Source organism: Ambystoma mexicanum, chromosome 9, assembly GCF_040938575.1.
Source record: "Ambystoma mexicanum isolate Mex_15411 chromosome 9, UKY_AmexF1_1, whole genome shotgun sequence".
Lineage (NCBI taxonomy): Eukaryota > Metazoa > Chordata > Amphibia > Caudata > Ambystomatidae > Ambystoma > Ambystoma mexicanum.
In genome coordinates, this window is record NC_090931.1 from 677478319 (window position 1) to 677491135 (window position 12817).

Consider the following 12817-nt stretch of genomic DNA (forward strand, 5'->3'; position numbering starts at 1 on the left):
ATATATAGTAGGGTGTCATCCGCATATAACGAAATGATTTGTGGTCTCCCTGTCATACGAAGACCTCTACATGCATGGTTTTGACAGACGTATTCAGCCATGGGTTCTATTGTAAGTGTGAAAAGGATTGGGGAGAAGGGGCAGCCCTGTCTGGTGCCTCTACCCAGGCGAAACAGGGATGACATGGTTTGATTTGTTAGTACCTTCGCTCCCGGGCAAGTATACAGTAACCTGACACCGCTAACGAAGGATCTCCCCAACCCAAATCTCTCAAGGACCTGAAACAGATAGACCATGGAGACAGAGTCAAAAGCTTTCTCGGCATCAAGGGACTCCGCCGCTGGGTCTCTGTGTCATCACTCCAAAGAGTCTGCGCAGATTAAGAGCAGTGGACCTTGTTGGTATAAAGCCAGCCTGGTCGGGATGCACCAATATAGGCATATAGGGCAGGAGCCTGGTAGCTAGAACCTTTGCGAAAGTCTTTGCATCGGTATTAATGAGTGAGAGGGGTCTATATGACCCCATGTCCTGAGGGGGTCTATGGGGTTTAAGAAGGACCGTTATCACTGCCTCTCGCATAGTGTCTGGCAGTATGCCGCACTCCATCGCCTCTTCCCATACTTTCAGTAAGACAGGGGCTAGTATGTCATGGAATTCTTTAAATAATTCGGCACCTAGACCGTCGGGCCGGGGGCTTTACCTGATGTTAATGCTTTCATTACCTCTGTAATTTTCCCAAGTGATATGGGGGTGTCTAATATCATGCGTGTCTCCGGAGTCAGGTTTGGGAGATAAATCACGTCCAGATATTCCACTATTTCTTCTTTTGTTTTGTTGTCCCTATTGGAATATAGTGATTTATAGAATGCGGCAAACATATCATTAATTTCTTGGTCCCCATTGACTATGTCACTACTAGGTGTCTGGATTGTCGCTATAGGGGGAGGGCCGTGTTCGGCCTTAAGCATCCGGGCTAGGAATCTCCCTGCTTTATTACTTTCCCCGTATCTACGAGCTCGGACCGGGGCAGCCATATATTGTACCCCCCTCGCAGCAAGTTTATTAAATTCTGCCAGTGTAGTGTGAATATCCAGAAGGGTCTCTTTACTATGTGTACAGGTGTATTCGAACTCCAGGAGCTCAAGTTTGGCCTCCATTGTGTCCAACTCTTGCCTAACTGCCTTCAGTAGAGCCGTAGTTTTGGCCATAATTGCGCCACATACCCATACTTTAAATGTTTCCCACAGTGTAGTGCACCGGTCTACCGACCCTTCATTTAGTTGAATAAATTCCTCTATTTCATTTAGTTGAATAAATTCCTCTATTTCAGTGCGCAGTGATTCACAAACGTTAGGGTCTCTTAGTAGAACAGGGGGCATTTTCCAACGTCTGGCCCTCGGGGCAGCTTTGCCGATACACAAAGTAATTGACACAGGGGAGTGATCTGAGAGGGTACGGGGGTACATATCGCAGTGCTGGACCATATTCGTGAGTGTTGAGCTGATAAGCCAGTAATCAATTTGAGATTCAGAATCATGCACTGATGAATAGAAAGTAAACCGCTGTTCTTGGGGATGTAGTTCTCGCCAGTTGTCTACCATGGTCATCTGTTGCATTATTTGTCGTATAGCGGTTTTGGTCAAGGTTCTATGGGAAGTTGTAGACCTGTCGAGGGTCGTGTCAAGTATCGTATTAAAATCACCTCCACAGATCACTGCCGCATCCTCAGCTTCAAACAACAAATTATATATAGCATTGTATAATTCAGGGTCTTCTATGTTGGGGCCATACTTGTTAACTATAACTTTCTTCCGTCCCGCCAACTCGCCCCAGATTACAACACTTGTGTGTCAGTTTTTGCGTCCTGGATACGGAAGCCCAGATTCAGATGTATTAGGGTCAGATCCCCTCTGGATTGGGAGGAATATTCAGTATAATATCGCAATACGCCCCATCTAGGGAGAAAATTGGAACAGACCTGCCCCAGTGCGTGAGTTTCTTGCAGTAACACGATCTGGGGGTTATGTCTGGTTATGTATGCTGTGAATTTCCTGGCCTTAATCGGGTTGTTTAGGCCCCGGATATTCCATGAAAGGAGTTTAACAGTTACCCCCCTGTCACCTAGTACCATGGTATTCTATTACTATCAATGTGTGAAGTGAGTTGTACCCTACCCCCATCCCCGCCCGCACCCTCAACCCCAACCCGATGATGTAACGCTTTCCCCATAACCTGTGGAACTTTCCTGAGGGTCGCTAGTTGCAGTCGCAGAGCCTCCATCCATAGAGGCTCACGATCCCACCCTATTCAAACAATATCAATTGGAGCCGTTGCTCTCGGGAGAGACGTCTTCACAGCTTAAGTAAGTATGTTTCCGTAACTCCATTTCAGTCGGCTGAGTCTGGGACTTCGTCTCCCGGTCGTGGTGGCCTGTTCCGATCTCGTGGATGTTCTTTGGGAGGAATGGGGATGGACGCCTCAATGTACGCTATGGCTTCCGCAGGGGTCTCAAAGAAATGCGACCTGCCTCCATTTTGAATCTGTAGTTTCGCCGGGAAGATGAGGGCGTATGGGACATGACGCAATCTCAGAAGCTTTTTGGCTTGTTGATAGGATCTGCGTTGCATTTGGACGCTGGTCGAAAAATCCGGATAAATGTGGCTTGGGTGTGGGCGCTAGGGTGCGATGAGCCCTCAACAAAAAAGTGGTTAGAAAAGGATTCCGTGCCAAGAAGAGTTTTCAAAAGGACCTCAACTTGTCGCTCCATCGGACCCTTACAGAAGGATTCTGGAATGCCGACAATATGGCATTCCAGAATCCAGAATATTGTTTCTTCTAGATCGAGATTCCAAATCATCGCATTTTGCTTGAGTCTTACGCAGTTCCCCTTTCAGCTGTGCTATGTCTTGACCATGTTGTGTTAGCATATCTTCATTTGTGCTGATTCTGTTCTCAGCATCTATAACGCGAGTGTTCTCCTTGTCCACTCTAGCCTTAAGGGACCTGATAGTTGAAACAATATCGTCCAGCTTGACGTTCACTGCCAGGAAGCCGTTCTGTACCATGGTCATTAGGCGGTCTTCTCTGTTGTCATGTTCAATCGCAGCAGGATTGTCATCCCCCATGTGTATGGCGGCCGGTGTCCCCTGAGGTTGGGAGCTGGCATAGGAGTCCATTGGGCCGGTTTTTTTCATGCCCGTGCTTTTTTTCTCGTTGCGGCCCATGAGTCACCCGTACAGGATTAGTATAGCCTGTACAGAACAACGTCAATACCTATATTGTGCAACTTGTTGGGTACCAGTGTACCGAATGTTATGTAACGTTTATGACGTTGCCACACAGGTCCTCGGTTGTTCTGCGACCTCCCACGTTAGCACTGTCTCCGGGTGGCAGCTTGTATAGAAAGGATTTTATAAAACTTTACTTCGTGACACAGCCACTGTCTCTGGGTCCGCACGCTCCTACATCTCTCACCTGCTCTCGCAACATTGGACAAGGGCTCGCTCGGCGGCAGGCCCGAGGCATGAGTTGGCTGGGGCCCTGCGTGAAAGATGGCGTGCCGACCCAGTCGTTATCGGGGAGGTGGGCCGTAGCCACAGACCATTTCGTGTCCACCCTGGGTCCTAATGTCTGCCCACACAGTCCGCCCCCAGGCCCATGCCGTGGGGCTGCACCGCGGTGATCGGCGCTCCTCCCCCACGCGGTCTTGTGCTGATGACAGCGCCTCGGTCTGGCGTAGGATTCTTCCGAAGCCCTGGGGCGGGCCACGGTCCACTGGAGAAGCTGTTAGTCCGAAGGGAGCTGCGAACTCCCTCGCGCCTCCGCGGCTTCGAGCAGGATTTGCACACAATGTGCAGCAGGAGTACGGGAAAAGGACGGTGTAGTAGTTTCTTCTCTCCGCGGCTCCAAAAAGGATTTATTTATATATAGGATGTTCGTGGGATCGGAGCACTCCGATCAGGCGGCCATCTTAGTTGCGCGCAACAGCGCCCCCCCCCCCGACAATACCACTGTTAAGCACTAAATCAACCAGTGGTTTGGGGTCGCTCCAATTGTGGAGGTAGGCCATGCTCCTCTGGTTTTGTATGATGGGCAATGGAGTGTCCATTGCGGGAGCTCATTTGAAGGGGAAACATTGTATAAGTGGATGCCCTAAGCTGACTTTCCGGCGGGACTGAAACGTATAATTGTAGAAATGTAAGTTCCTTGGAAACATCTGTCAGGTTCCACAAGTTAGCTTTATTACAGTCAGGTTATGATCCATTAAAATGAGCAGTATAAACAACTGGTTCCCATCACCCAGGCTGGGACTCTCCAACTGACATACATTGGAACCTTCACTACAGGCTTTCCTACACTCACAGCTAAACATTCTCTCAGCACACCAACATTCTTTCATGCATTCCCAAAAGAGTACCTGCATTCACACCAAGCACATTACAACAATAATAGCTGAGCAAAAAGATTGCAGGGGGGATATTCTCCTTGTGGGCTTTTCCCCAGATCAATCGATTTACTTTTTGCACTAACAAGATTTGCAAACTTGTACTCCAAGGAATTAGTGCACTCACATGGTTCTAGATTCGATTTTGTGCTGGGAGAATTTTAAAAACATCTTAAAAAAACATTACAAACTTATGCTCAAATAGACATCAATTAAGTTTGTAATGTTTTTTAAGATGTTTTTATGAATCAACATTAAAAAGATCTATGTTTTTGCAAAATTGCATCTAGCCTAAATAATTGTTCGCATTAAGGTGATAATTCTGCCAAATACACAAGCAGGGGCTCTCCACCCGAACCTGTGTCCATACAGGACCTCTAGAGAGGGGTAGTCAATCTGTAATGTACTCATTTTCGTCTTAGACTCTCCCTTCCAACAGATTTGACCCTCACCGTCAACAAAAAATTAGGGAGTACCCAATTATTTATCCCTTTCCTACTGTGGTGCATCAAGAACTACACGTGGCCCAGCTGCTGCAGGAGGTTCAGGCCATTTTAAGAAAGCTGGTGATATACCCTGTTCCCTCAGTGCTTCTCGGGCGTTCCAAGTGTACTCCAGATACGTTCTGGTACGGAAGAGGTCAGGAGGGTGGCGGCCAATCCTAGACTTAAGGCGGCTCAACAAGTATTTGAATTTCCAGAAGTTCAGGATGGTCAGGTTGCAGCACATGGGGATTTCCTGGTGACCTTGGACCTGGAGGATGCCTACTTTCAAGTCCCCATTCATCCAAATCCAAAACATTGCAAGTTCCTGAGGTTTGTGGTCCAGTGACGGCCTTATTAGTTCAAGGCCCTGCCCTTCGGCCTGAAATCGGCACTGAGGGTGTTCACAAAGTGCTTGGCTCCTGGTGCAGCGCATCTACATCTCAAGGGCATCCACGTATACCCGTATCTGGATGACTGGCTCTCACGCACTGGCAATCCAGCACACTGCAGAGACCATTCGCCTTCTCACAGAGCTCGGATTCTCCATCTACTATACAAATTCCTGCGTGGAGCCATCGCAGAACGATCAGTTACTGGGTACCTGTGTAAAGACTGGAGGGGGATATCTGTATTCCTGCCCTCTATATGGCAGAGTAGAATCACAGAGCACCCCAGCCAAGATTCTTTATTTGGTAAACGTGGACAAGCAATCAAGGCTTAAGCTCTCAGGAGGTGATGCGGGCTGGTTCTTAAGTACAGTGTAGTCCCCAAGCCCCCCACAAAGGAATGTCCACACAATAGGTTAGTGATAACACAGTTCTTTATATAAATAAGGTTCAAGTTATATACACATACAATAACACACTTTGTGCTCAGGCAATTCTATAATGATAAATGTACAATTTATATGTGGTACAACAATTACTCTTTGACTCCATTGAAATGCACCAACTGCTGACAGTTTCAAATGGCATATAACTCAAAAGCAAAAGATATCAACCATAGACTTGGGAGGAAAACAAATTGTTAAACGATTGGCAGAATACTGGGCCCCTACCACCAGGCACAGTTCTGTGTGAGGATTCCCCCACCTGGGCAACACTGACAAGCCCAGTCCATATATTGTTCAGCGAAGTCTTATTTCCCTCTACAAAAGTTCTACTACCCCAACGTACCTGGTTTAGCAGAGTTCGACGACGGGTCGTCGACGGATCCTTCTTGAGTGAACTCCCTTTAAGGCCGGGGCCACGGATTGTCGAGATTCCTCGAAGAAAAGGGTGAACAATGTTGTCGAGGCAGCGGTTTCGGTTCTTGCGGTGCTCGTCAACCATCGGTCATGGGCATCCCGCAAAGATGAGGCGTGCGGTGCACCTCGGCGACGATAGATTTTGCCGCAGAGGTGTTAGGGAGAATTCTCTGTTTAGGCTGAATTTCCTAACCTAGTGAGTCCCCCAGCAGCTTTGCTGGATTTTTGGGGTTTATTTTCTTCTCCTGCCAAGAGTGGGACTCTTTTACCCTCACTCTTGGACATGATTTGAGTATATTCCTGTGACTTGTAATGTGCTTATGGGCTTTGGGGTATTTTTCCCCATAGGCCATCATTGGTTTTTGTATGTGTGTTACACAGCACCCTCAGTGCAGTAACACAGGGGTGTCATAGTGACCCCCAAACATAGACTCCATACCCTGGGACTGACTACTGTCTCCCTGGGCATGTAAAGTCACCATTGACTTTACTAGTCTTAAATTGTGAACAGAACCAATACAAACCATCATACTGTGGAAGTACTGGTAGGGGCAATTAGATTGCCCCTGGGTCTGTTTGTCGAGGGGGTACTGTCCCGTCCCCCCTCGCCGAGTTTCTGGCTGGTGGCAGTGGATACCACGGAAATATTCCAACGGAATATTTCCCAATGGGATTTCCCATTGATTTTAATGCACCACTTTTTTTGGTGCAATGTTAAAGATACTGCCTGTTTATTTATTTAATATTAATTCACCGGTTGGGATTTTTTGCCAGAACTCGCCGCCAAAATGGCGTCTGGGTTCACTTCAGTAACCCTGAACCCGAGTCGAGCCTTTGTTCCACTTTTGGAGGGCTTCTGCACGGAAGCCCTCCAAAGTGGTGCTACTGTGTCTGGGTCTACAGGATGTGTGGGAGGGGGATTTAGGCACCCTGGACTGAGTTGCCTTGGCAACTCAAGTCGCACTCTTGTGTGATTGGCCCAGTGGTGAGCCCCCCGGCTTAACAGAACTTTTCTACTCACCTGTAAAGATTTTTTGAGACTTTGTGACATTGTGTGATCTTGGGCATATTTGGCCTGGCTGTCCCTAAAGTGGGCCTGGCACTGAACTTCCTTGCTCCTCAATAGACTGCCTTCTCTAATACTTACTGTGGTTCCCTGAAAAGTGTTTTGCTGTATTGCTTTCTTAATTCTGCCTTTTTCCTCCCTTTTTAAACAATTTGTTGGAGTGCCATCTAACGTTAAGCGCTCACCTCTGTCTGGAAATAAGTGGTGTTAACTAAGACTTGTCCAACAAATAACTAGGGATGTACATATAGTAATTAGGACTGTGTTTTGAATTTACTTACCTTTTTCTGTGCTAGTGTAATTTTACAAGTGTTTTAAATAAATAAGTATATACTTTTACACAAGCTCTGGTCAGTGTTTGCTTGTGCTACTGTGCCTCTGTACCTATTCTGTATGCTCTGTATACTGCCTAACTCTTCTTGAGGGAAGTCTGACTGCTCAGCCACAGCTACCAAGTGAATCTGTGTGGTACAGACTGCTACCAAGTGGGTTTACTGCCAAACACCTGTAGTCTTAAATCTTTTGCAGTGGTCCCAGAGGGAACTGCACAGATTTCTGCCTAACAAGAGGCAATGAAGAACGCAGGCCCAGCAAGGGCATAGGGTCGTCAGCGTTTGGCGTCGGCAATCGGGGCTCGACCACGGCTGGCTGTTGGATCTTCGTCGGTGTCTTTGAGGTCTTCGTTTGGCAGGAAACCCACCGGCGGATTCTCCTCGGTTCGTCAGCGACTTTGACTTTCTTCGGCGGGACAAAGCGTCAGTGATAATGAGCAAGGGAGTCCTTGATTCAAATGTCTTGGGCAATGGAGCGTTGCGCCTCCGGTCGACGATGATGGTCGGCGATGGACTTCAATGTCCGGGCGCTTCGCTTCAGATTCCTCTGCGGTCCCTGTCTCTGGTTGGCAGCCTTTCGATGACGGACTTCCAGGGAGCCTTGGTGAAGGTTAGCTGGTGAACGATGTTCCCTCGTAGCTCGGGAAGAGGTCTCTTAGCCAGGTCCTCTCTTGGATCAGTCCTCGAAGGCACAACAGCTTTCAGATTGCGTCAAAGGGAAACAGCAGTTAACCTTCCTCTTCAGGCTCGGCTTCGAGATCAAGCATCAAGTTTCGACTTCCGCTTCTGAACGATTTCCATCAGTGAGAGGTCCCCAGATATACTCTTCGGTCTCTCATTCACTCTGCTGTGTCACATTCGGGCAACCAATCATTCAGAAGGGCATTCAAGCAGGCAGGCAGGCAGCCAATTAGGCTCACAGTGCATTCAGGCCATTCTTCTTCATCCAGACACTCTCAACAAGGAATGTGGATTAGGACAAGCACTCAGCCATTCAGCATTCCACACTGCATTCATACCAGCTTCGGGGCAAGGCTGTCTCATTCATTGTGTTACATACTAGAAACCAGACACCCATAACACAAAGTGTATATTGATCACACAGTCCATTCAACCAGGTCCCACCCCACGGGCGTACCCACAACATACAGTCATTGGGAAGGCTCCAGCCAGTTTGGCCTGGACTTCCACAAAATACCATATATGGAACTTCCACCCAACAGCCAGTCAGGGGAAGGAGCAGAGTCAGGGCTTCCCAGGACTTTGGGAAAACAAGGTAACAGGCAATAGAAGGCAAGATGCCACAGGGGCCATCTGGTCTCCTATCAGGAATCAACTGATTCCAATGGCAGGGACTGGGTATCCCAAATTGGAGGATACTCAGAGCACCTGTCAAATTCAGCATGGCGCTGCCATCAGCCCATACCCTGCTCTGTGGGCCACACACAGGTGCCCAAAAACAAACACTAGGAGTAGAGGGTTGTTCCCCCACCCATGCGTGCCATAAGGGTATCCCAAGGGTCTGTTCGCCACAACCAAAAAGAGGAAAGGCTGCACTACCAGGAGTCCCACATGGACTCCTGTGCAGAAAATAACACCGAACACACATGATAAAAGGAGTACAGGACAAGGACATGGAGGCCCTGTCCCTCCAATGCATCTCCAGCATCACAGCCTGCCTCAACACAGCCGCATGCCTGGCTACCCCCTTGGAGGAGAGGGTGACGGTCATCCTGGGGAAGATGCAGCACCCATCGGTGATGCAATCTGTGACAGTGCGAACCATCAAGTCGATTTTGGGCATGATGTGCTCCTGCACCCAATGCGTTCCATTCTGCAGGCTCCAGATGAGACCTCTTCAGAAGTTGCTGGATGCACAGTGACTGCAAGTGAGGGGATCTTGGACAGACAAGATTGCCCTCAACCAGGAGTTTCGACAAGCTCTGTGATGGTGGAGAGTGTGCCCAAATCTGACGCAAGGAGCTCCTTTTCAGATCCTACTGTACCAAGCCCCGGTCACCACGGATGCCTCTCTAAAGGAGTGGGGGGTCCACTACGACAGTCACATGCCAGAGGTCTCTGGCTGCTGGAGAAAAAAGACCTTCACATCAACGTCCATAAATTGTGCAGTCTTCTAGGCCCGCAAATCATTCCTGCCTCAACTGTGGGGGAAGGTGGTAAGGATCTTCACAGACAACACCACCACCAGGTTCTATATCTGGAAACAGGGCAGAACGCCCTGGGGAACTGGACCATTCTTTAGGACATGTTCCTCATCCCTTTTCACCTGGCAGGCACCAAGAACACCATTGCAAACTGGCTCAGCAGGGAGCTGCTGTCCTGCAACGAGTGGGAGCTTTGTCAGTATCAAGTATCCTTTCTCTTTGGCAAGTGGGGTCAACCACGAATCGACCTCTTCACGACGGCGGCCAACACCATGTGCCAGAGGTTCCCCAGCAGGTTACCTCAGCCGAAGGGTCTGGGGGATGCCTTCTCATTCCCGTGAGAGGGGCTCTTCCTGTTTGCCTTCCCTCCGATCTCACTCCTGCGATGTATGATCAACACAATCGGACAGTTTCATTACAGGATGATACAGGATGTGGCCATGGCAGATCTGGTACCCGGACCTGTTCAGACTGTCAGTGGTTCTGTGCATCCTGCTGCCTCCACTTCCAGATCTTGTCTCCAGAGTAAATGGAAACAATACTGCAACACGACCCAGCATCGCTGAGCCTCACGGTCTGGCTCCAACAGCCCTAGAGTTTGGGCATTATTCCCTGCCGCTCAAATGCAAACCGATCCTGGTCATGGGCAGAGCGTCCTCTACGTTGTCGTGCTACAGCCACAAGTGGAAACGCTTCTCAATGTGGTGCAGGACTCAGAAGATTACACCGCTGCGAGTCACAGCTCTGCAGCTCCTTCTGTATCTGCTTTCCCTGGCCAAAGCTGGCCTAACCCACGCCTCTATTAAGGTGCATCTGGCTGCCATATCCTGCTACGTCAGGACTCCTGGTGTGCCCTCGCTGTGGTCTCACAAGTTTGTCAAGGAGTTCCTGAAAGACCTCTTCAGGACTTTTCCACCAGTGAAGGCTCCTGCTGCAGCTTGGGAGCTCAATGCCGTTTTGAGTAAGCTCATGGGGTCCCCCTTTGAACCAATGCATCAAGCCCCTTTGAAATTTCTCTTGTGGAAGATGGCTTTCTTGGTGGCCATCACCTCAGCCAGGTGGGTCGGGGAGATTCAGGCCATCTCTTGCAAGCAGCCGTAATTATCTTTACACACTAAAAGGGTGGTCCTGCGGACCCACCACACCTTTATGCCGAAGGTTCCTTCAGAATTCCATCTCAACAAGCCTTTGGTGCTGCCAGTCTTTTTCTCAAATCCTTCTACGCCGGCAGAAAGGACGATGTGTTTGCTGGACGTTCCTCGTGCCTTGAAGTTTTATGTGGCACACACAAAGGACTTTCAGAAGACATCTCAACTCTTTGTCAATTTTGGACCTGTATATGAAGGGAATGTCCTGTCTAAGGAGTCCATATCCAGGTGGCTTAGCGGCTGCATCCTGCTCTGTCATCATCTGGCTAACAGACCACTTTCAGGCTGGCCGAGAGCCCATTCCACCAGAGCCATTGCTGCAACGACTTTGTTTCTCTCTGGTGTTCCCATGCTCAACATCTGCATGGCTACTACATGGAGGTCCACCCACACCTTCACGAGATTATACCGTGTCAACAGGGATTCCAATGAGGAGTCCCGGGTGGGTCAGGTGGTGCTAATCAACCTGTTTGAGGTGAGTCTGTTGCAGGGGTAAGTGTATTGCTTCTGTTGAGCCCTGCCTCCTCCCGTGGTTGTGTATATGTGCTGCTATGTAGTCGTATTCATGAGTATGTGAATCCATGCCAGACCCCATGCTGGAGAAGGAACAAGTTACTTACCTGTAACTCCTATTCTCCAGCATGGGTCTGGCATGGATTCACATGCAAATCCTCCCTCCTTCCCCTCTGTGGATCTTCTTGGTTCATCCTGCCACTTTACATGCTCTACCAAATTTGAAGATGGCCACCAAGGGTGGAGCTTAGGGAGACAACTGTCATTGGATGAAGGCAGAATGACACGAAGGACAGTGATTGATTATAAGAGGAGAAATGCAGTTTTCAGGATAAAGCAAAATTACTTTTCTTTTTTACCAAGGATTCCCAGCCTGACGACTGGAAATATTCATGAGCATGTGAATCTGTGCTAGACCCATGCTGGAGAACAGGAGTTAGAGGTGAGTAAATTGTTCCTTCTTTGGTTATCGCCTGCATGGTCCTTCACATTTCTTTGCTCCGTCCCCGCCTTCTCTTTTGTCTAAAAAAATAAACTCCTTTCTTGTTATTCCTTCCTTGTTCATTTCATGTGGATGTTTTCTGTGAACCCTTGTTGCGGCTTGCCAAGCAGTTTTGCTTTATGAAGAAATGTTAGAGTTAAATTATTGTTTTCTAAAATGTGCCCCGTCTGTTTACGTACAACTTAGTGAGGGTGCTTGCGTGAGTGAGTGAATGATGGCACTTGTCTAACGATCGTAAAAACAGGCAATGATACATTTTGTTATAGTGACAGTCCAAATGCTGCTTTGACCCTGTGGAATAACTCCCAATTGATCATTTGTTTTGTAAAACCATTTTATTTACTTGCTATCCTATTTGTTTCTTATTTTGGAGATCCAGCATATTACACTTATCCCGACAACATGAATGTCCTTGGAGTAGTACTATGATGAGCATGAGACTGCTTTGATTGCCTTTGAACTGAGGCCCTCTTCTTATCTTCCTGTAGGAGTGCAACACTCATATCCTGCCAGTGAGTCGCTGCTCCTCGAAGTTGTCAAGCAGGTGAAAGTGAGTGACCTGGAAGATGATGCTCTTGAGCTGTCTGAAGAGGACCTTACAGCTGGTGCAAACATGTAGGTACAGAGGATATGGCAATCCTGTAACTCTTCTGTTTTATCTAGTGAATGCCCGCTACCACTAGTGTATGCAGTTAAGAGGAAAAATAAAGAGGTAAAATATTGTAAAATGCACCGAATACTCATCTGACTGGAAATCAGACTTCAGATGCAGTGTGTGTCATAAGCACCATGACTTTTTCTCTTATGTATGAATTTCTCCCAACCTCCAGTGGATAGCAGAATCGGCAAAATGAGAGAAGCAGATCTTGCCAGAGTACATCACGCCCTTCCTCACAGGTAACCTGACCTACGAGCA

The 12817-nt window shown here is 48.3% G+C and overlaps 1 protein-coding gene across 3 annotated transcripts in view; it reads left to right on the forward strand.

The window, feature by feature from the left end:
• NBEAL1 (neurobeachin like 1) overlaps positions 1-12817 on the forward strand; it is a 2018929-nt gene that overhangs the window by 1424227 nt on the left and 581885 nt on the right. For all 3 annotated transcript variants that reach the window (XM_069615520.1, XM_069615521.1, XM_069615522.1), the window contains one exon: positions 12390-12516. In XM_069615520.1, the coding sequence (XP_069471621.1) occupies positions 12390-12516 (127 nt within the window). The remainder of the gene's footprint in view (positions 1-12389; positions 12517-12817) is intronic.